General features: G+C 43.2%; 1 protein-coding gene across 1 annotated transcript in view; it reads left to right on the forward strand.

Annotated features, from left to right (window-relative positions):
- The first annotated feature begins 18,167 nt into the window (after positions 1-18,167).
- Positions 18,168-20,897, forward strand: part of acmsd (aminocarboxymuconate semialdehyde decarboxylase) — an 83,342-nt gene continuing 80,612 nt past the window's right edge. The window contains exon 1 of the mRNA XM_072262167.1: positions 18,168-18,224. Within this exon, the coding sequence (XP_072118268.1) occupies positions 18,168-18,224 (57 nt within the window). The remainder of the gene's footprint in view (positions 18,225-20,897) is intronic.

The following is a 20,897-nucleotide window of genomic DNA, read 5'->3' on the forward strand; positions in this document are numbered from 1 at the left end:
TAAAGAGGCATGGGATTCAAGGGGACCTTGCTTTGTGGATTAAGAATTGGCTTGCTCACAGAAGGCAAAAAATGGTTGTAGACGGGTCATATTCTGTATGGAGGTTGGTGACCAGTGGTGTGCCTCAGGGGTCTGTTCTGGGACCCCTACTCTTTGTGATTTTTACAAATGACCTGGATGAGGAAGTGGAGGGATGGGTTAGTAAGTTTGCTGATGACACAAAGTTTTTGGATAGTGTTGTGGATAGTGTGGAGGGCTGTCAGAGGTTACAGCGGGACAGCGATAGGATGCAAATCTGGACTAAGAAGTGGCAGATGGAGTTCAACCTAAATAAGTGTGAAGTAGGTCAAATATGATGGCAGAATATAGTATTAATGGTAAGACTCTTGGCAGTGTGAGGATCAGAGGGATCTTGGGTTCCGAGTCCATAGGACACTGAAAGCAGCTGTGCAGGTTGACTCTGTGGTTAAGATGGCATACGGTGTATTGGCCTTCATTAACTGTGGAATTGAATTTAGGAGCCGAGAGGTAATGTTGCAGCCATATAGGACCCTGGTCAGACCCCACTTGGAGTACTGTGCTCAGCTCTGGTCGCCTCACTACAGGAAGGACGTGGAAACCATAGAAAGGGTGCAGAGGAGATTTACAAGGATGTTGCCTGGATTGGGGAGCATGCCTTATGAAAACAGGTTGAGTGAACTCAGCCTTTTCTCCTTGGAGTGACGGAGGATGAGAGGTGACCTGATAGAGGTGTATAAGATGATGAGAGGCATTGATCGTGTGGATAGTCAGAGGCTTTTTCCCAGGGCTGAAATGGCTGCCACAAGAGGACACAGGTTTAAGATGCTGGGGAGTAGGTACAGAGGAGATGTCGGGGGTAAGTTTTTTTTACTCAGAATGGTGAGTGAGTGGAATGGACTGCCAGCAACGGTGGTGGAGGCGGATACGATAGGGTCCTTTAAGAGACTCCTGGATAGGTACATGGAGCTTAGAAAAATAGAGGGCTATGGGGAACTCTAGTAATTTCTAAGGTAGGGACATGTTCAGCACAACTTTGTGGGCCGAAGGGCCTGTATTGTGCTGTAGGTTTTCTATGTTTCTGTGTAATTCAACTGTCACAAATGAAGTATTTTAATGTCTGGGACACATTCAATGAGCAGTGTGTAAGCTTGTCCTTAAGACTGATATATCACATGTTTCAGTAAAGCCATTTAAAATATTATTCATCAGATGTTTTAATTTTCTTAATGTTTGTTATCACAGGCTTTATTGCAAATATTTATATATACATGAGAATGCCACTTGGCCCCTCGAGCTGACTCAGCTACTTAATAAGATCAAATGCAGAATCAGGTTGATTGTCACTTGACACTGTCATGAAATTTGTTGTTTTGAGGCAGCAGTATGGTGCACGCATAAAGAAATTGTTCATTACTTGGAAAGAGACCGGAGGAGGCTCAGAAGGATGATTCTGGGATTGAAGGGGTTAACATATAGAACCATAGAACCATAGAAACTACAGCACAGAAACAGGCCCTTTGGCCCTTCTTGGCTGTGCCGAACCATTTTCTGCCTAGTCCCACTGACCTGCACACGGACCATATCCCTCCATACACCTCCCATCCATGTATCTGTCCAATTTATTCTTAAATGTTAAAAAAGAACCTGCATTTACCACCTCGTCTGGCAGCTCATTCCATACTCCCACCACTCTCCGTGTGAAGAAGCCCCCACTAATGTTCCCTTTAAACTATTCCCCCCTCACCCTTAACCCATGTCCTCTGGTTTTTTTCTCCCCTTGCCTCAGTGGAAAAAGCCTGCTTGCATTCACTCTATCTATACCCATCATAATTTTATATACCTCTATCAAATCTCCCCTCATTCTTCTACGCTCCAGGGAATAAAGTCCTAACTATTCAACCTTTCTCTGTAACGAGTTTCTCAAGTCCCGGCAACATCCTTGTAAACCTTCTCTGCACTCTTTCAACCTTATTTATATCCTTCCTGTAATTTGGTGACCAAAACTGAACACAATACTCCAGATTCGGCCTCACCAATGCCTTATACAACCTCATCATAACATTCCAGCTCTTATACCCAATACTACGATTAATAAAGGCCAGTGTACCAAAAGCTCTCTTTACGACTCTATCTACCTGTGACGACACTTTTAGGGAATTTTGTATCTGTATTCCCAGATCCCTCTGTTCCACTGCACTCCTCAGTGCCTTACCATTAACCCTGTATGTTCTACCTTGGTTTGTCCTTCCAATGTGCAATACCTCACACTTGTCAGTATTAAACTCCATCTGCCATTTTTCAGCCCATTTTTCCAGATGGTCCAAGTCCCTCTGCAGGCTCTGAAAACCTTCCTCACTGTCTACTACACCTCCAATCTTTGTATCATCAGCAAACTTGCTGATCCAATTTACCACATTATCATCCAGATCATTGATATAGATGACAAATAACAATGGACCCAGCACTAATCCCTGTGGCACACCACTAGTCACAGGCCTCCACTCAGAGAAGCAATTCTCTACCACCACTCTCTGGCTTCTTCCATTGAGCCAATGTCTAATCCAATTTACCACCTCTCCATGTATACCTAGCGACTGAATTTTCCTAAATAACCTCCCATGCGGGACCTTGTCAAAGGCCTTACTGAAGTCCATGTAGACAATATCCACTGCCTTCCCTTCATCCACTTTCCTGGTAACCTCCTCGAAAAACTCCAACAGATTGGTCAAACATGACCTACCACGCACAAAGCCATGTTGACTCTCCCTAATAAGCCCCTGTCTATCCAAATGCTTGTAGATTCTGTCTCTTAGTACTCCCTCCAATAACTTACCTACTACTGACGTTAAACTCACTGGCCTATAATTTCCCGGATTACTTTTCAATCCTTTTTTAAACAACGGAACAACATGAGCCACTTTCCAATCCTCCAGCACTTCACCCGTAGACAGCGACATTTTAAATATTTCTGCCAGGGCCCCCGCAATTTCAACACTAGTCTCCTTCAAGGTCCAAGGGAACACTCTGTCAGGTCCCGGGGATTTATCCACTTTAATTTTCCTCAAGACAGCAAGCACCTCCTCCTTTTCAATATGAGGAGTATTTGGCAGCTTTGGGCCTGTACTCGCTGGAATTTAGAAGAATGCTGGGGGATCTCATTGAAACCTACCAAATGTTGAAAGGACGAGATAGGGTGGATGTGGAGACGATGTTTCCTCTGGTGGGGGTATCCACAACTGGAGGGCACAGCCTCAGATTTGAGGGGCGACCCTTTAGAACAGTAGCAAGGAGGAATTTTTTTAGCCAGAGAATAGTGAATGTTAGAATTCTCTGCCACAGTCTGCTGTGGAGGCCAAGTCCGTGGGTATATTTAAGGCAGAAGTTCATCAATTGCTGATCAGTCAGGGCATCAAAGGATATGGCGAGAAGGCAGGTGTAATACTGAGAACTTTCTACAGGGGCACAATTGAGAGCATCCTGACTGGCTGCATCACTGCCTGGTATGGGAACTGTACCTCCCTTAATCACAGAACTCTGCAGAAAGTGGAGCGGACAGTCCAGCGCATCTGTAGTTGTCAACTTCCCATGATTCAGGACATTTACAAGGACAGGTGTGTAAAAAGGGCCTGAAGAATCATTGGGAACCCAAGCTATCAAACACCATAATCCAGCCAGGACCAACAGGCTCCAGGACAGCTTCTTCCACCAGGCTGTCAGACTGATGAAATCATGCTGATTTGAGTGTACTCTATATTACATTGACTGTTCTATTTATTATAAATTACTATGATTGCTCATTACACATTTAGATGGAGATGTAACGTAAAGATTTTTACTCCTCAAGCATGTGAAGGATGTAAGAAATAAAATCAATTCAAATCAAGAATGGGGTTGAGTGGAATCCAAGATTAGCCATGATGGAATGGCAGAGAAGACTTGATGGGCTGAATGTCCTAGTTCTTCTTCTATCTCTTATGGTCTTATGAGGAATTGGGTGTTGTGTTATCAGCAGGAAATACTCCCATTTCTGATCTTATCATGGAAGGAAGGTCATTAAATGAGCAGCTGAAGATTGTTGGGTCTCCAGCACTGCCCTGAAGAATTGCAAAGGACATTCTCTAATATCCACTACCAGTTCTCAGGCCTACTCCCTCTCAGCTGTATGGCATTGGTGGAAGAGGACAGACCCACCATTGTGAGAAGGTGTCTGGCAAAACAGAAAAGGATAGCGTTTCATCCTTTTACTTCACTAGTCTAAGTAACATCTCTCCCAATAAGATTCCAGTGCTAAGGAAGAGCAGTTAGCAAGGATAACTGGACCAGGACTACCTATCACAAACAAGAGAAAATCTGCAGATGCTCGAAATCCAAGCAATACACACAATGTGCTGGAGGAATTCGGCAGGCCAGGCAGCATCTTGTGGTAAAGAATACAATCGACATTTTGGGCCAAGACCCTTTATCAAGAGTGGAGAAAAAAGATGAGGAGTCAGAGCAAGAAGGTGGGGGGAGGGGAGGAAGACACACAAGGTGATGGGTGGAACTGGGAGGGGTAGGGGTGAAGTAAACAGCTGGGAAGTTGATTGGTGAAAGATATAGGGCTGGAGAAGGGGAAATCTGATAGGAGAGGACAGAAGGCCGTGGAAGAAAGATTGAAAGAGTGCTGAGAAGATTTACTAGGATGTTGCCAGGTCTTCAGGAGTTGAGATACAGGGAAAGATTGAACAGATTATTCCTTGGAGTGTAGAAGAATGAGGGGAGATTTGATAGAGGTTTACAAAATTATGAGGGGTATAGACAGAGTAAATGTGAATAGGCTCTTTCCACTTAGATTAGGAGAGATAAATACAAGAGGACATGGCTTTAGGGTGAAGGGGAAAGATTTAGGGAGAACATTAGAGGGGAACTTCTTCACTCAGAGAGTGGTGAGAGTGTGGAACGAGCTGCCATCTGATGTGGTAAATGCGGGCTCACTCTTAAGTTTGAAGAATAAATTGGATAGATACATGGCTGGGAGAGGTCTGCATGGTTATGGACTGGGTGCAGGTCAATAGGACTAGCGGAATAAAGTTTTGGCACAGACTAGAAGGGCCGAATGGCCTGTTTTCTGTGCTGTAGTGTTCTATGGTTCTATGGTATGGAGGCGCCAATGCACAGGCGCTGCAGGACGTTGTACACTCAGCCAGTTCCTACACTGACACAACCCTCCCCACTATTAGATTAGATTATGAGGACACTCAGTCCTCGGTTATTGTCATTTAGAAATGCATGCATTAAAAAATGATACGATGTTCCTCCAGAATGATATCACAGAACGACAGGACAAACCAAGACTAAAACTGACAAAACCACATAACTATAACTTATAGTTACAACAGTGCAAAGCAATACCGTAATTTGATAATGAGCAGACCGTGGGCACGGTAAAAAAAGTCTCAAGTCCCGATAGCCCCATCATCTCACGCAGACGGTAGAAGGGAGAAACTCTCCCTGCCATGAACCTCCAAGTGCCACAAACTTGCCAATGCTTTGGAAGCACCTGACCACAGCCAACACTGAGTCTGTCTGAAAACTTCGAGCCTCCAACCAGCCCTACGACACTGAGCACGGAGCACCATCTCTGCCAAGCACTTCGACCCCGCCCCGGCCACCAAGCAACAAGCAAAGCTGAGGACTCGGGGCCTTCCCCTCCAGAGATTCTGGATCACACAGTAGCAGCGGCAGCGAAAAAGGCATTTCGGAAGTTTCACCAGATGTTCCTCCGTTCTCTCACGTCTGTCTCCATCAAATCAGGATTGTGCACGGCCCCTACTTGACAGATAATAGATATCATTCACCGGAGTGGCCACTGCGAGCTGCATCACGCCACCATCTTCTTAGGTATCAAGACAGCAAAGACTATTGAGGCTAATTTGAAGAGGCAGTGCCTCACGAAAGGGGTATTTATCGAAAATGACCCTCACCATCCTGGACATGCCCTCTTCTCATTACAGTACTGCCATCAGGGAGGAGGTACAGGAGCCTGAAAAATTACATTCAATAATTCAGAAACAGATACTTCCCTTCCACCATCAGATTTCTGAACAGTCCACGAGCCTCTGACCATTAACCCATCATTCCTTTTTATTTCACACTGTTTATTTATTTTGCAATTTGTGGTATTTTATGCCTTTGCACTGTACTACTGCCACAAACATCAAATTCCTGGTCAGTAATAAATCTGATTCTGATTCTGATTATTAGGCAGTTTCAAATGGCTTTCAAGCATCAAACCGTTTGGTGAGTCTGGAGTTACATACTGTATACTGTATGGCCAACTAAGGAGTCTTTCTGTGCCTTTCTCCAGTAGTTTCTGATCATTAATGGAAGTTAAATTTCACTGTACTGTAAAATACAGAGCAATTTATTTGCCTTTGACTTTTTATAATTTCACTGCTCTTTTCACAATGCAGCAGGTCAAATTACAATTGAGTTTTGAAGTACTTCTGAAAGTTGATGTTCCTGCTTTCCTAAAGTGCCTCTTGGGCCTAAAAACACATGGAGACCTGCAGCACTGCACACAACAGTCTAAAATTACACTAGTAATCAAAATGGAAGGAAAAAAAATGATAAACTGCTGGCAGAAGTATAAAAAGTAGATTTTCAAATTAGTGTATTAAAGGGATAAGGTTCTGTGAACAGAAGAGAAAACATGGCAACTAATCATAGTCACACATCACACATAGAGTAATAATGTTTTACTATTTTTCCAGCAACCAGTAAGTTATTAGGTAGCACAGCAGTCTGATAATCTAGATATTGCATTCGAAATGTTGGAAAGACATTGTAGAAAACGCCATTTTAGTACAACTGTCAGTGAGCTATAATCAACCAGCATACTTCTGTTAAAGAAAATTGAATCCTAACAGAGCACCACCATCAAGAATAAAATATCACAGGAATTCCAGTTTCCTGTAAATATTTAAATAATACCTGGATTTTCAGAAGACACCATACAAAAATTACTTAGAAAATTGAAGCTGTTGGAATCAATGAATCACTGAGTGTATGAACAGGGAAATGCCTTAAAGAGAGGAAGCAGAATTGTGTTGTTTTTTTCATCTGGAGTGTGGTAGTCAGTTCTGGGGCTAATTTAATTATATTGATTAATGAATTCATCATGAGATGCAGAAATACCACTTTGCAAATGATACAAAACTTGGGATTATGTTAAATGTTAATCACCTGGAAAAAGACGAGGATGGAGCAGATGAATGGACAGACAAATGGCAGATCAAAGTTAACACTAAGAAGTGATGTCATTCATTTTCACAGAAGGAAGAAGAGAGACAAGGGAGAATAAATGGCATAATTCTAAACACGATGCGGGGAAAAGGGACCTAGTTGCATAAGCATAATTTCTTGAAAAAGCCAGGGCATTTTGAGAGACCAGCTAGAAAATCATTTGTCACCTTGGGGTTGCTAAATGAAGGTGCTGTACATATACAAAATCTTGGAAGTTATGTGGCCACTTGGTGTATGTTTGTGGTCTTCTACTACTGTAGCCCATCCACTTCAAGGTTCTACATGTTGTGTGTTCTGTTGCAAAGGAACTTGAGAGTCCTTGTGCAGAACACCCTAAAGGTTAACTTGCAGGTTGAGTTGGTGGTGAGGAAGGCAAATGCCATGTTAGCATTCATTTCAAGTGGTCTAGAACACAAGAACAGGGATGTGATGCTGAGGTTTTATAAGGCACTGGCGAAGCCTCACCTTGAGTATTGTGAACAGTGTTGGACTCCTCATCTTAGAAAATATGTGCTGGCATTGGAGAGGGTCCAGAAGAGGTTCACAAGGGTGATTCCGAGAATAAAAGGGTTATCACTGAGGAATGTTTGATGGCTCTGGGTCCGTACTCATTGGAGTTTAGAAGGAGAAAGGGGATCTCATTGAAACCTGTCGAATGTTGAAAGGCCTAGACAGAGTAGATGTGGAAAGGATATTTGGACCTTCTGAGGATCCCAGGTACTCACATTTTATTGACTCGCCGCTTCTCCCGTCAAGCTCTGAAGGCGACTCTCTCCGCCATGAAGAGGTACTTGGTGTCCCTATCCCAGACCCTTCCACACCCTCGGGACACTTTCTTCGCCGTCTGTAATGGTCCTACCTGTTATTTCATCCTCCGTCGGATTCACGCCTGCAATCGCTGTTTTTTTGACTTTGTCATGTTAGGCAAAGATCGCAAGATCCTACATCTACGGACTCCAGAGCCTGCCGGCCCCGACGCTAGCGGGCATGAACTTCAGATTGCGGCTCCTGCCACTGATCTCGGCGGCTCCAACACCTCAGGGCATATTCAAAACCCGGACTCCAGCAACGACCATGGACACCTTCACAGCGATTGCGCAACCACCAACTGCAACTCCAGCCTTGAACTCCAGGCCGGGTCTTTATGTGCTGCTGTTGTGACTCCCGTCTCTCCTTCCCCCACCACCACTCCGCAGCCCCATCTTCCTCAGATCCCACCGTCAACTCCTGGGCCCTCAGAGGCTCCATCTTCCTCTCACCCCAACCCTCCCCTCTCCACTGACACCCCCAGCCTCCCCCCTCCCCCCTCTGATCCCAGCTCTCATCCGTGCCGGGTCTTTACCATCCCCTCCGACCTCCAACTGTCGGAGGCAGAACGCTCTGTTCTCAGTAAGGGCCTCATGTTTGTCCCCCTTCGCCCACACCTCAGCGAGTTCCGTGTTCGCCATGATGACGAACTCTTCTTCCGCCGTCTCCGTCTCCGAGCCTACTTCTTTGGCAAGGACTCTTCCACCCCAACCGATGACCCCTTCTCCCGTCTTCAACCCTCCTCTTCTTCATGGACACCCCGCTCTGGTCTTCTGCCTGCTCTGGATCTCTTTATCGCTAACTGCCGACGGGACATCAACCGTCTCGACTTCACCGCACCTTGTCCCCATTCCAACCTGGAACCCCATTGAGTGAGAATGGAGTGCAGAAAACTGGATGTAGTGAAAAGGGAAGGGGAGCATCAGAATAGGAACACAAGAAATAGGATCAGGAATCGGCTATCTGGCTTGTCGAGCCTGCTCCGCCATTTAATAAGATCATGGCTGATCTGGCCATGGACTCATCTCCACCTACCTGCCTTTTCCCCATAATCCTCAATTCCCCTACTATGCAAAAATCTATCCAAACTTGTCTTAAATATATTTACTGAGGTAGACTCCACTGCTTCCCTGGGCAGAGAATTCCACCGATTCACCATTCTCTGGGAAAAGCAGTTCCTCCTCATCTCTACTCCTCCGAATCTTGAGGCTATGTCTCCTAGTTCTAGTCTCACCTACCAGTGGAAGCAACTTTCCTGTCTCTATCTTATCTATCCCTTTCATAATTTTATATGTTTCTATAAGATCTCCTCTCATCCTTCCGAATTGCAATGAGTACAGTCCCAGGCTACTCAATCTCTCCTCATAGTCTAACCCCCTCATCTCTGGAATCAACCTGGTGAACCTCCTCTGCACGACCTCCAAAGCCAGTATATCCTTCCTCAAGTAAGGAGACCAGAACTGCACACAGTACTCCAGGTGCGACCTCACCAGTACCCTGTATAGTTGCAGCATGACCTCCCTGCTCTTGAATTCAATCCCTCTAGCAATGAAGGCCAACATTCCATTTGCCTTTTTGACAGCCTGCTGCACCTGCAAACCAACCTTTTGTGATTCATGCACAAGCACTCCCAAGTCCCTCTGCACACCAGCATGCTGCAATTTATTTACCATGTAAATAATAATCTGCTGTTTCATTTTTCCTTCTAAAGTGGATGACCTCACATTTACCAACATTGTACTCCATCTGCCAGACTCTTGCCCACACACTTAGCCTATCTATATTTCTCTGCAGACTCTCCATATCTTCTGCACAATTAGCTTTTCCACTCAATTTAGCGTCATCAGCAAACTTAGACACACTACACTCAGTCCCCTCTTCCAGAGTGTTAATGTATATCATGAACAGTTGCAGGCCCAGCACTGACCCCTGTGGCACACTGTTCACTACTGATTTCCAACCAGAGAAACACTCATGTATCCCAACTCTCTGCTTTCTGTTAGTTAACCAATCCTCTATCCATGCTAATACATCACCCCAACTCTCTGCATCCTTATCTTATTCATAAGTCTTCTATGTGGCACCTTATCCAAAGTCTTCTGGAAATCCAAGTAAATAGCATCCCTCTGTTCCCCTCTATCCACTGCGCTCATTATATCCTCAAAGAACTCCAGTAAGTTTATCAAACAGGACCTGCCTTTGCTGAATCCTGGCTGCGTCTGCCTGATGGATCCATTTCTTTCCAGATGCCTCACTATTTCTTCTTTAGTGATAGCTTCAAGCATTCTCCCAACTACAGATGTTAAACTAACGGGCCTGTAGTTACCTGCCTTTTGCCTACATCCTTTTTTGAACAGTGGCGTGACATTCGCCGTCTTCCAATCCGCTGGGACCTGCCTAGACACCAGAGAATTTTGATAAATTATCACCAAAGCCTCTACTATAACTTCTGCCATTTCCTTCAGTACCCTGGGATGCGTTCCATCAGAACCAGGGGACTTATCCATCTTCAGGCCCCACAAGTTTGCTCAGCACTACCTCTTTAGTGATAGCTGTTGTACTGAGGTCCTCATGTCCCATCATATCTATAACATCTCTAATTGGCATGTTAGACATGTTCTCCACCATGACGACTGACAGAAAATAGTCATTCAAAGCCTCTGCAATTTCCTTGTTACCCAATATCAATCCTCCAAGGGACCTACGTTCACTTTAACCACACTTTCCTGCTTTATACAATTATAAAAACTTCTACTATTCATTTTTATATTTTATGCTAATTTCTTTCATAACCTAGCTTCCTTTTCTTTATTGCTCACTTAGTGGTACTTAGTTGCTTTTTAAAGTTTACCCAATCTTCCAGTTTCCCACTACTCTTGGCAACTTTGTGTGCAGGATCTTTTAGCTTGATGCATTCTTTTATTTCCTTAGTTATCCAAGGCTGGCTGTCCCCACCCTTACTGTCCTTGCTTTCAATTGAAATATACTTTTGTTGAGCACCATGAAACATCTCTTTAAAAGTCCTCCACTGTTTCTCAACTGTCCCACCATATCGACTGTGTTCCCAGTCTACACTAGCCAAATCTTTCCTCATTCCATTGTTGTCTCCATTGTTTAGGCATAATACACTGGTTTTGGATCGAACTATTGTACCCTCTATTTGTATGAGACCCTTATGGGAACCTGGGCCTCGTGAATTGAAAGGAACCATGGCTACAAGCGACAGCGAATCAGAAAGGAACACAACAAACAGTGTATAAGGAGCCAGTTTATTGTTGTTTTAATGAACTGGCCAGCAAAAGACCTGTTACATTGGTTGGCTTTTCCTGCCAGTGGGTCTCAAAGGTTTTTCATTGATGGTCCTGTCACTAATGTTCCTGGGTCTGCTGTAGATAACGCATATCGCAGAACCATGCAGGAGAGTGGAGGTCACTGTTTCCCATGTAGAGCAGAGTTACAGAAAGATTCAGCACAGAAACCACTCCTTCAGCACACCCAGTCCATGTCGAACATCAACCATCCGTTTGCTTCAGTATTCACTACGGAAAAGGATCTTGGCGATTGTAGGGATAACTTACAGCGGACTGAAAATCTTGAGCATATAGATATTAAGGAAGAGGATGTTCTGGAGTTTTTGGAAAGCATCAAGTTGGATAAGTGATAAGATGGGATGTACCTTCGGCTACTGTGGGAAGCGAGGGAGGAGATTGCTGAGCCTCAGACGATGATCTTTGCATCATCAATGAGGATGGGGGTGGTTCCGGAGGATTGGAGGGTTGCAAATATTGTTCCCTCATTGAAAAAAGGGAGTAGGGATAGCCCAGGAAATTATAGACCAGTGAGTCTTACTTCAGTGGTTGGTAAGTTGTTGGAGAAGATCCTGTAAGGCAGGATTTATGAACATTTGGAGAGGTATAATATGACTAGGAACAGTCAGTTGGCTTTGTCGAAGGCAGGTCATGCTTTACAAGCCTGATTGAATTTTTTGAGGATGTGACAAAACACATTGATGAAGGTAGAGCCGTAGATGTAGTGTATATGGATTTCAGCAAGGCATTGGATAAGGTAACCCATGCGAGGCTTATTGAGAAAGTAAGGAGGCATGGGAGCCAAGGGGATCTTGCTTTGTGGATCCAGAACTGGCTTGCCCACAGAAGGCAAAGAGTGGTTGTAGACGGGTCATATTCTGCATGGTGTTCGGTAACCAGTGGTGTACCTCAAGGATCTGTTCTGGGACCCCTACTCTTTGTGGTTTTCATAAATGACCTGGATGAGGAAGTGGTGGGATGGGTTAGTAAATTTGCTGATGACACAAAGGTTGGGGGTGTGGAGGGATGTCAGAGATTACAGTGGGACAATGATAGGATGCAAGACTGGGCTGAGAAGTGGCAGATGGAATTCAACCCAGATAAGTGTGAGGTGGTTCATTTTGGTAGGTCAAATATGATGGCAGAATTTCGGATTAATGGTAAGACTCTTCGCAGTGTGGAGGATCAGAGGGATCTTGGGGTCCTAGTCCATAGGAGTTAGGTGCGAAGCTGAAGGGCAGGACCTCCAGGGTAACAATCTCAGGATTGCTACCTGTGCCACGTGCGAGTGAGGCGAGGAACAGAAGGATTATACAGATCAATACGTGGCTGAGAGGATGGTGCAGGAGGGAGGGCTTCAGGTTTTTAGATAATTGGGCTTTGTTCCAGGGAAGGTGGGATCTGTTCCAACGGGACCATTTACACATGAACTGGAGGGGTACTAACATTCTTGGAGGAAAGTTTGCTAGTGCTGCTTGGGGGGGTTTAAACTAAATTTGCAGGGGGCAGGGATCCAGAATGTGAGAGAGGATAGCGAGATGAAGTATAAAGGACAGGTGGGGACTACACGGTTCTGGAATATTAAGTGTGAAGTAGAGAAAGGTGAGGCAGAATGAGTGATAAGGAGGATACATGTGCAGAGGGATGGTCTGACGGAGCATGGAGTTAAATGTGCAGAAAGAGTAAGTAAATTTAAGAAGGACAACAAAATTCAAGGGGCGTATAGCCCGGTGAGAGTTCTGGGAGCTGGGTTATGCACAATAGGTAGCGATTTAAACAGAGAGAGGAGAAATGGGTTAAAAATTCTATATCTGAATGCATGAAGTGTCAGAAATAAGGCGGATGAGCTTGAAGCTCAGGTGCGAATGGGTAACTATGATGTTGTTGGGATAACGGAGACATGGCTGCAGGGGGACCAGACCTGGGAATTGAATGTACAAGGGTATACGTGCTATCGAAGGGACAGAAAGGTGCGCAGAGGGGATGGGGTGGCCCTGTTGGTGAGGAACGAGATTCAGTCCCTTGCAAGGGGGGACATAGAATCAGCAGAAGTAGAGTCAGTGTGGATAGAACTGAGGAACAGTAAGGGCAAAAAGACCCTAATAGGTGTTATCTACAGGTCCCCAAACAGTAGCATGGATATTGGGTGCAAGTTGAATAGGGAGTTAACAATGGCATGTGGCAAAGGAAATGTTGCAGTAGTTATGGGGGATTTCAACATGCAGGTGAACTGGGAAAATCAGGTTGGTACTGGACCCCAGGATAGGGAGTTTGTAGAGTGCCTATGGGATGCATCTTTGGAGCAGCTTGTACGAGAATCGACCAGGGATAAGGCTATTCTGGATTTAGTGTTGTGCAATGAACAGGATTTGATAAATGATCTTGAGGTAAAGGAGCCATTAGGAGGTAGTGAACATAATATGATAAGTTTTTATTTGCAAATTGAGAAGGATAAGGGCAGATCAGAAGTGTCAGTATTGCAGTTGAACAAAGGAGACTATGGAGCCATGAGGGAGGAGCTGCCCAAAGTTGACTGGTCAGATATCCTAGCAGAAAAGACAGTGGAACAGCAATGGCAGGTATTCTTGGGAATAATGCACAAGGTGCAAAATCAGTTCATCCCCCGGAGAAGGAAGGAATCAAAGGGGGGAAAGTGGCCACAATGGTTGACAAAGGAAGTCAGAGATAGCATAGCATTAAAAAAGAAGTATAACAGAGCTAAGGTGAGTGGGAAGATGGATGATTGGGAAATTTTTAAGGAGCAACAGAACTTAACTAAAAAGGCTATATGGGGAGAAAAAAATGAGGTATGAACGCGAGCTAGCTAGGAATATAAAGGAGGATAGCAGAAGTTTTTTTATGTATGTGAAGAGAAGGAAGATAGTTAAGAACAATGTTGGGCCCTTGAAGAATGAATTGGGAGAAATTGTTATGGGAAACAGAGAAATGGCAGATGAATTTAATAAGTACTTTGGATCTGTCTTCACTAGGGAAGACACAAGCAATCTCCCAGATGTATGGATGGGCCAAGGACATAGGGTAACAGAGGAACTGAAACAGATTGACATTAGGAAGGAAACGGTGATGAGTAGACTGATGGGACTGAAGGCTAACAAATCCCCAGGTCCAGATGGTCTGCATCCTAGGGTATTAAAGGAGGTGGCTCTGGAAATTGCAGATGCATTGGTGATCATTTTCCAATGTTCCTTAGATTCAGGATCAGTTCCTGAGGATTGGCGAATGGCTAATGTTGTCCCACTTTTTAAGAAAGGAGGGAGGGAGAAAACAGGGAACTATCGCCCTGTTAGCCTAATATCAGTAGTGGGGAAGATGCTAGAGTCCATTATTAAAGATGAAATAGCAGCATATCTTGATAGCAGTGATAGGATTGGGCCGAGCCAGCATGGATTTACCAAGGGCAAATCATGCTTGACTAATCTATTGGAGTTTTTCGAGGATGTAACCAGGAAGATAGACGCGGGAGATCCAGTGGATGTGGTGTACCTTGACTTTCAGAAGGCATTTGATAAGGTACCACATAGGAGATTGGTGGGTAAAATCAGAGCTCATGGCATTGGGGGTAGGATATTGACATGGATAGAAAACTGGTTGGCAGATAGAAAGCAAAGGGTAGCAGTGAATGGGTGTTTCTCGGAATGGCAGGTGGTGACTAGTGGGGTGCCACAGGGCTCGGTATTGGGAGTACAGCTGTTTACGATTTACATCAATGATTTAGAGGAAGGCATTGTGAATAACATCAGTAAGTTTGCTGATGATACTAAGCTGGGTGGCAGTGTGACATGTGATGAGGATGTTAGGAGAATTCGAGGTGACTTGGATAGGCTGCGTGAGTGGGCAGAAACTTGGCAGAAGGCGTTTAATGTGAATAAGTGTGAGGTTATTCACTTTGGGAGCAAGAACAGGAAAGCAGATTATTATCTGAACGGTGTGGAGTTAGGTAAGGGAGAAATACAAAGAGATCTAGGAGTACTTGTTCATCAGTCTCTGAAGGTGAATGAGCAAGTGCAGCAGGCAGTGAAGAAGGGTAATGGAATGTTGGCCTTTATTACAAAGGGAATTGAGTACAAGAGCAAGGAAATCCTTTTGCATTTGTACCCCTGGTGAGACCACACCTGGAGTATTGTGTGCAGTTTTGGTCTCCAGGGTTAAGGAAGGACATCCTGGCTGTGGAGGAGGTGCAGCGTAGGTTCACTAGGTTAATTCCTGGGATATCCGGACTGTCTTACGCAGAGAGGTTAGAGAGACTGGGCTTGTACACGCTGGAATTAAGGAGATTGAGGGGGGATCTGATTGAGACATATAAGATTATTAAGGGATTGGACAAGATAGAGGCAGGAAATATGTTCCAGATGCTGGGAGAGTCCAGTACCAGAGGGCATGGTTTAAGAATAAGGAGTAGGTCATTTAGGACAGAGGTGAGGAGGAACTTCTTCTCCCAGAGAGTTGTGGAGGTGTGGAACGCGCTGCCTCAGAAGGCAGTGGAGGCCAATTCTCTGGATGCTTTCAAGAAGGAGCTAGATAGGTATCTTATGGATAGGGGAATCAAGGGTTATGGGGACAAGGCAGGAACCGGGTATTGATAGTAGATGATCAACCATGATCTCAGAATGGTGGTGCAGGCTCGAAGGGCCGAATGGTCTACTTCTGCACCTATTGTCTATTGTCTATTGTCTATTGACACTCAAAGCTGCTGCGCAGGTTGACTCTGTGGTTAAGAAGGCATGCGGTGCATTGGCCTTCATCAATCGTGGGATTGAGTTTAGGAGCTGAGAGGTAATGTTGCAGCTATATAGGACCCTGGTCAGAACACACTTGGAGTACTGTGCTTCAATTACAGGAAGTATGTGGAAACCATAGAAAGGGTGCAGGGGAGATTTACAAGGCTGTTGCCTGGATTGGGGAGCATGCCTTATGAGAATAGGTTGAATGAACTTGGCCTTTTCTCCTTGGAGTGATGGAGGATGAGAGGTGACCTGATAGAGGTGTACAAGATAATGAGAGACATTGATCATGTGGATAGTCAGAGCCTTTTCCCAGGGCTGAAATGGCTGGCACGAGAGGGCACAGTTTTAAGGTGCTTGGAAGTAGGTAGTGAGGAGATGTCAGGGGTAAGTTTTTTACGCAGACAGTGGTGAGTGCATGGAATGGGCTGCCAGCGGCGGGGGTGGAGGTGGAAATGTTAGGGTCTTTTAAGAGACTCCTGGATAGGTACATGGAGCTTAGAAAAATAGAGGGCTGTGGGTAAGCCTAGGTAGTTCTGAGGCAGGGACATGTTTGGCACAGCTTTGTGGGCCGAAGGGCCTGTATTGTGCTGTAGGTTTTCTATGTTTCAAACTATACAGTGATCCCATTTCCTTATTATTCTGAGTAACTCCCCTCACCTTCCACCAGGGGTGAATCAGAGTGGTCAGTTATTCAACCAACCTGCATTTCTTCAGGACATGAGAGGAAACCAGTGTGCTTGTAGGAATGTCACGCAGTCGCAAGGAGAACACGCAGATTTCATGTAGACAGCATTCAAACTCAGGACTGAACTCAGAGCTCTGATGTTGTGAGAAAAATATCTATTGGCTTCACTAAGCCAATCTGTCCTTTGTGTCAGATTTGGGGTCTTGCTCCTTTGACATCCTTTTCCACATATGGCTAAAGGTTTTACCAGCAGATTGGTGAAAAATTTTACATCTGATGACCTACCAGTGAAATAAAGTTCTGCGATACTTGAAAATTCTTGTACGTGGCAGGCCAGTTTGATGAACCCTTCAATCAATGTTTCTCTGCTGGATTGAATTTCTTTCTTTAATCTTGGTGAAACTCCTGCTTGGTGAAATACATTTCTCCTATAATTATTAATTTTGTGGAGCCTTTGAACATTTGCATTGTTCTATTTTTGACTACCCAACCTGTTGTGCAAATTGCTTGGGCAAGCAACCACATTTGAAGCAATGTGGCAGACACAATGCTGTCTCTTACAAATTGCTAACCTGTTGGGTTGTAACCAAATACATTTCATTTTTTGATTCTTCCTGTCCATCTTATTCTTTAAAAATTCTCATCGTCACAGATTCACATGACATATACAACAGCTGAGAGCATTGGATGTAGCTACGATTAGAGTCAATATCCAACTGTCGCACCAAAGACTAATTTCTTGTGCCAAACAAGTGACTGCCTTGATTAACCAATGGCCTAGTCTACTATATTTAGTTCACAGTCCACTAAGTACACACTATTTCTCTTTCAGTTCTATTACATTATAATTCAGAGCTCTGATTTACAATTCTGCTGCATAAAATACCCAATACTTACTGTATATTACACTCCACATTTTAGAAAGTGTTCCAATTCATCTCTCTCTTTATTCTGAAGCTTAATTATAGCATAATCATATCAAATTTTTCTGGAACATTTCAGTGTTTACATGATTGAAAACAGCACATTCATGTGTTAGGTTGAAAACAACCAGTTTACAATTTATTTTGTCAATAAGTTCTTATCATCATTAAAATATGCCTTATGTTTGCAGTTTGATTACAAATGGATTCACCATGTTCTCCTCTATACTGTACTTTGTACCTTATTGATTTGTTGCCAATTTGAGCTATGATTGGTTACTGTACATCTATACCCCTCAGAGGAAGAGAAGATCTAAGAGTGGGCTATAGTTTGCATCAGGAGATCAAATCACACAGCGGCTGAATTTATGGCTGAATTGCTTGCTGTGCAGGGATGAAGATTGATTTACACAGTCACATCTTGCCCAAAGAGTGGCCTAATCTGAAGCAGGTAACATTCTAACTGTATATTTTTCTGTTTTTGAGAAATATTAAACTGAAAAAATCACATTGAGCAAAGAGACAATTAAATTTTGAAGCAATAAAAAGTATAAATATGTAAAAAAAAATTTAAAGTAATAACAAATGTCTTTATGAAACTTGGAGGCATCTAAAGTGAACACGAAGCAGTTTTGAACATAACTGTTTACAAAAGATGGTCAAAAATGGAAAGATACAGTCTCGGTGTAAAACATATCCAAAGTAGTCAGAATTTGTTCAAAGCCAATGAAAGGTGCAGCACAGTATGCAATGGTTAGCACAAATCTTTACAGTACTGTACCAGTGACCGAGGTTCGATTACCACCACTGTCTGTGGGGGGTATTACAGTCTCCCTCTGACCTCATGGGCTTTTCTCCGGCTACTTCTACAATCCAAAGATGTCGGAGTTAGTAGGTTCATTGGTCATTGTAAATTGTCCCATGATTAGGCTGGGGTTAAATCGGGGGATTACTGGGTAGCATGGCACAAAGGGCTGGAAGGGTCTGTTTCATGCCAGTTTTAATAAAAGTTAAAAATGAGACAAAATAAGATTTGTTTGAAGAATTAACGAACATTGAAAATGGCACGTTATGAGACAAGTAACCAGTTATCAGATGCTATCATTGTTACAGCACTTTGTTTCCGTCTGCTTTCCACACAGGTTGTCTCCACTTCCACAGTGAACTTTTGCGCTTTAATGATTAATTTACACTTAGTGAAAGTTTACTTGACCTTTGATTTCACTGAAACCTGAAAACAATCTATGATGCAGTGATATTTCTGAGTTATCCCAGAAAGGATACAGAGAGCATTACTCATGTCATAGAATGTCAGATCCATGAGAGAGTGGGAATCAAAAGAAGAGGTAGATTGAAATGTTGTGGTGATAGCAAAGGATTTCAGATACAAGAAAGTATAAACCTGATTCTGAATATGAATTCTGGAGGCATTCAGCAAATCAGAAAGTATCAGTGGGGAGAGAAACAGAATAACCACTTTGAAGTAAAAGGCCTTTTATCATTACCAGAAAAATGAAATGAGAAGCTGGTTTAAGTGAAGAGAGGGGGAGGTCTAGAGAACAGTGGGAATATCTAATAGAGTGCAGACCAGAGTTGTCAGGGCAACAATTACTTTGAAACACAGCAGGTGGAACAAACTAATAGATCAACAAATTGAAAGCTAACACATCGAAATAAAGGTAGAGTCACATCAGTGTGACAAAAAAAAGGTTTTATTCAGAACCTATGAATGTTCAAGTTTCCCTCAGTCACAACTAACATGTCATTAAACTCCAAATACCATGGAGATGAGGAATTTCATAAAATAGGAACTGGAATATCAAAAGCTATTTTAAGGAATTGGATACAGATTGGTAACAGTCAGATTAGCTTTAATTGATGTATGTACATCAAAGTATATAATAACTGTGTTGTTTGCATCAACACTGAGCTGAGCACAGTCTGGGGCAGCCTGCAAGTGTCTCCATGCTTCTGGCACCAGCATAGCAGGCCCTCTACTTACTAAACCTAACCTGTACGTTTTGGAATGTGAGGAGACAGAACTATCCAGAGGAAACCCGTACAGTCACAGGGAGAACATAATATTTACTAACTAGCATTGCTTTTATTCACATTACCATTGACACTAGCTTCAACACAATGATTTATATAATCATAATTTAAAAAATGTTAATTCAACTGCTAAAGGCAATACATTTTTCACATAACTTTCCAGAAGATCCAAACAAAAATTCATTCATTTAATTGAAGGACATTTACTACCACTGGGATAAGAGTTTTGATGTAGAATATCTTTCATGTTTTCACCTTCTACAGCAGAAATATCATCTTTCAATATCATACTTAAGTTCTCTATAGACTTTTATAAAATAGGCTATGATAATGGTTGTTCAGCCAAAGCACGCACGCAGAGTAAGGAAGCCCAAGCAAGTTTTAAAAGGGATCTCATTTGCTTTCCATCACTGACTCCAACTCACAGATTTGATAAAACAGAGAACCGGCTGGCCTCTATAGATCCAGTTATAGGAAAAAAAATCTTTTTTACTGTATTTCAGTCTTCAAAACATTTAATTTATCTATAATTTAACTGCAGCTTCATCCATTTTGTTCCACTGCATTAATATCTTACGTTTTCTCTGGACTGTGTTCTATTGGTTGGCACAGGGTGGTGAACTGAAAGCATCTTAACAGATGCTGAGTTTAAAATGTGTTAAAAATTAAGAAAAATGAACACTGATGGAGAAATATCAGAAGAGTTCTCCCACAAACAAAACACTGAAATACTCAGTAAGCAGTATTTGTGTAAAGGAACAGGTCTGGTTTTATTCGCAAAGTGAACGTGGAGGAGCTGATGATAGCAGTGAAAACTCAGTGAGACTGAGGTTGGGGAGGGCTAATGAGTCTCAATAAATGTGACTCCTTGCTGCATTCAGGCCATCAGTTTAGTTTGTTAATGAGCCATCAGTTGTCTTTTGCAGGAGTCCCATCCAGCATAATTTCAAGCGGATAGGATTGCTATATGTTTAATGAGTAGTCTAAAACTTGATCCACTTTGTCCAAACTGACACCATTTTTTTCAATTGAGAAAGAAATATATATATATATAAAATATATTTCTTTCATT

Source organism: Mobula birostris, chromosome 6 (genome assembly GCF_030028105.1).
Source record: "Mobula birostris isolate sMobBir1 chromosome 6, sMobBir1.hap1, whole genome shotgun sequence".
Taxonomy (NCBI): domain Eukaryota; kingdom Metazoa; phylum Chordata; class Chondrichthyes; order Myliobatiformes; family Myliobatidae; genus Mobula; species Mobula birostris.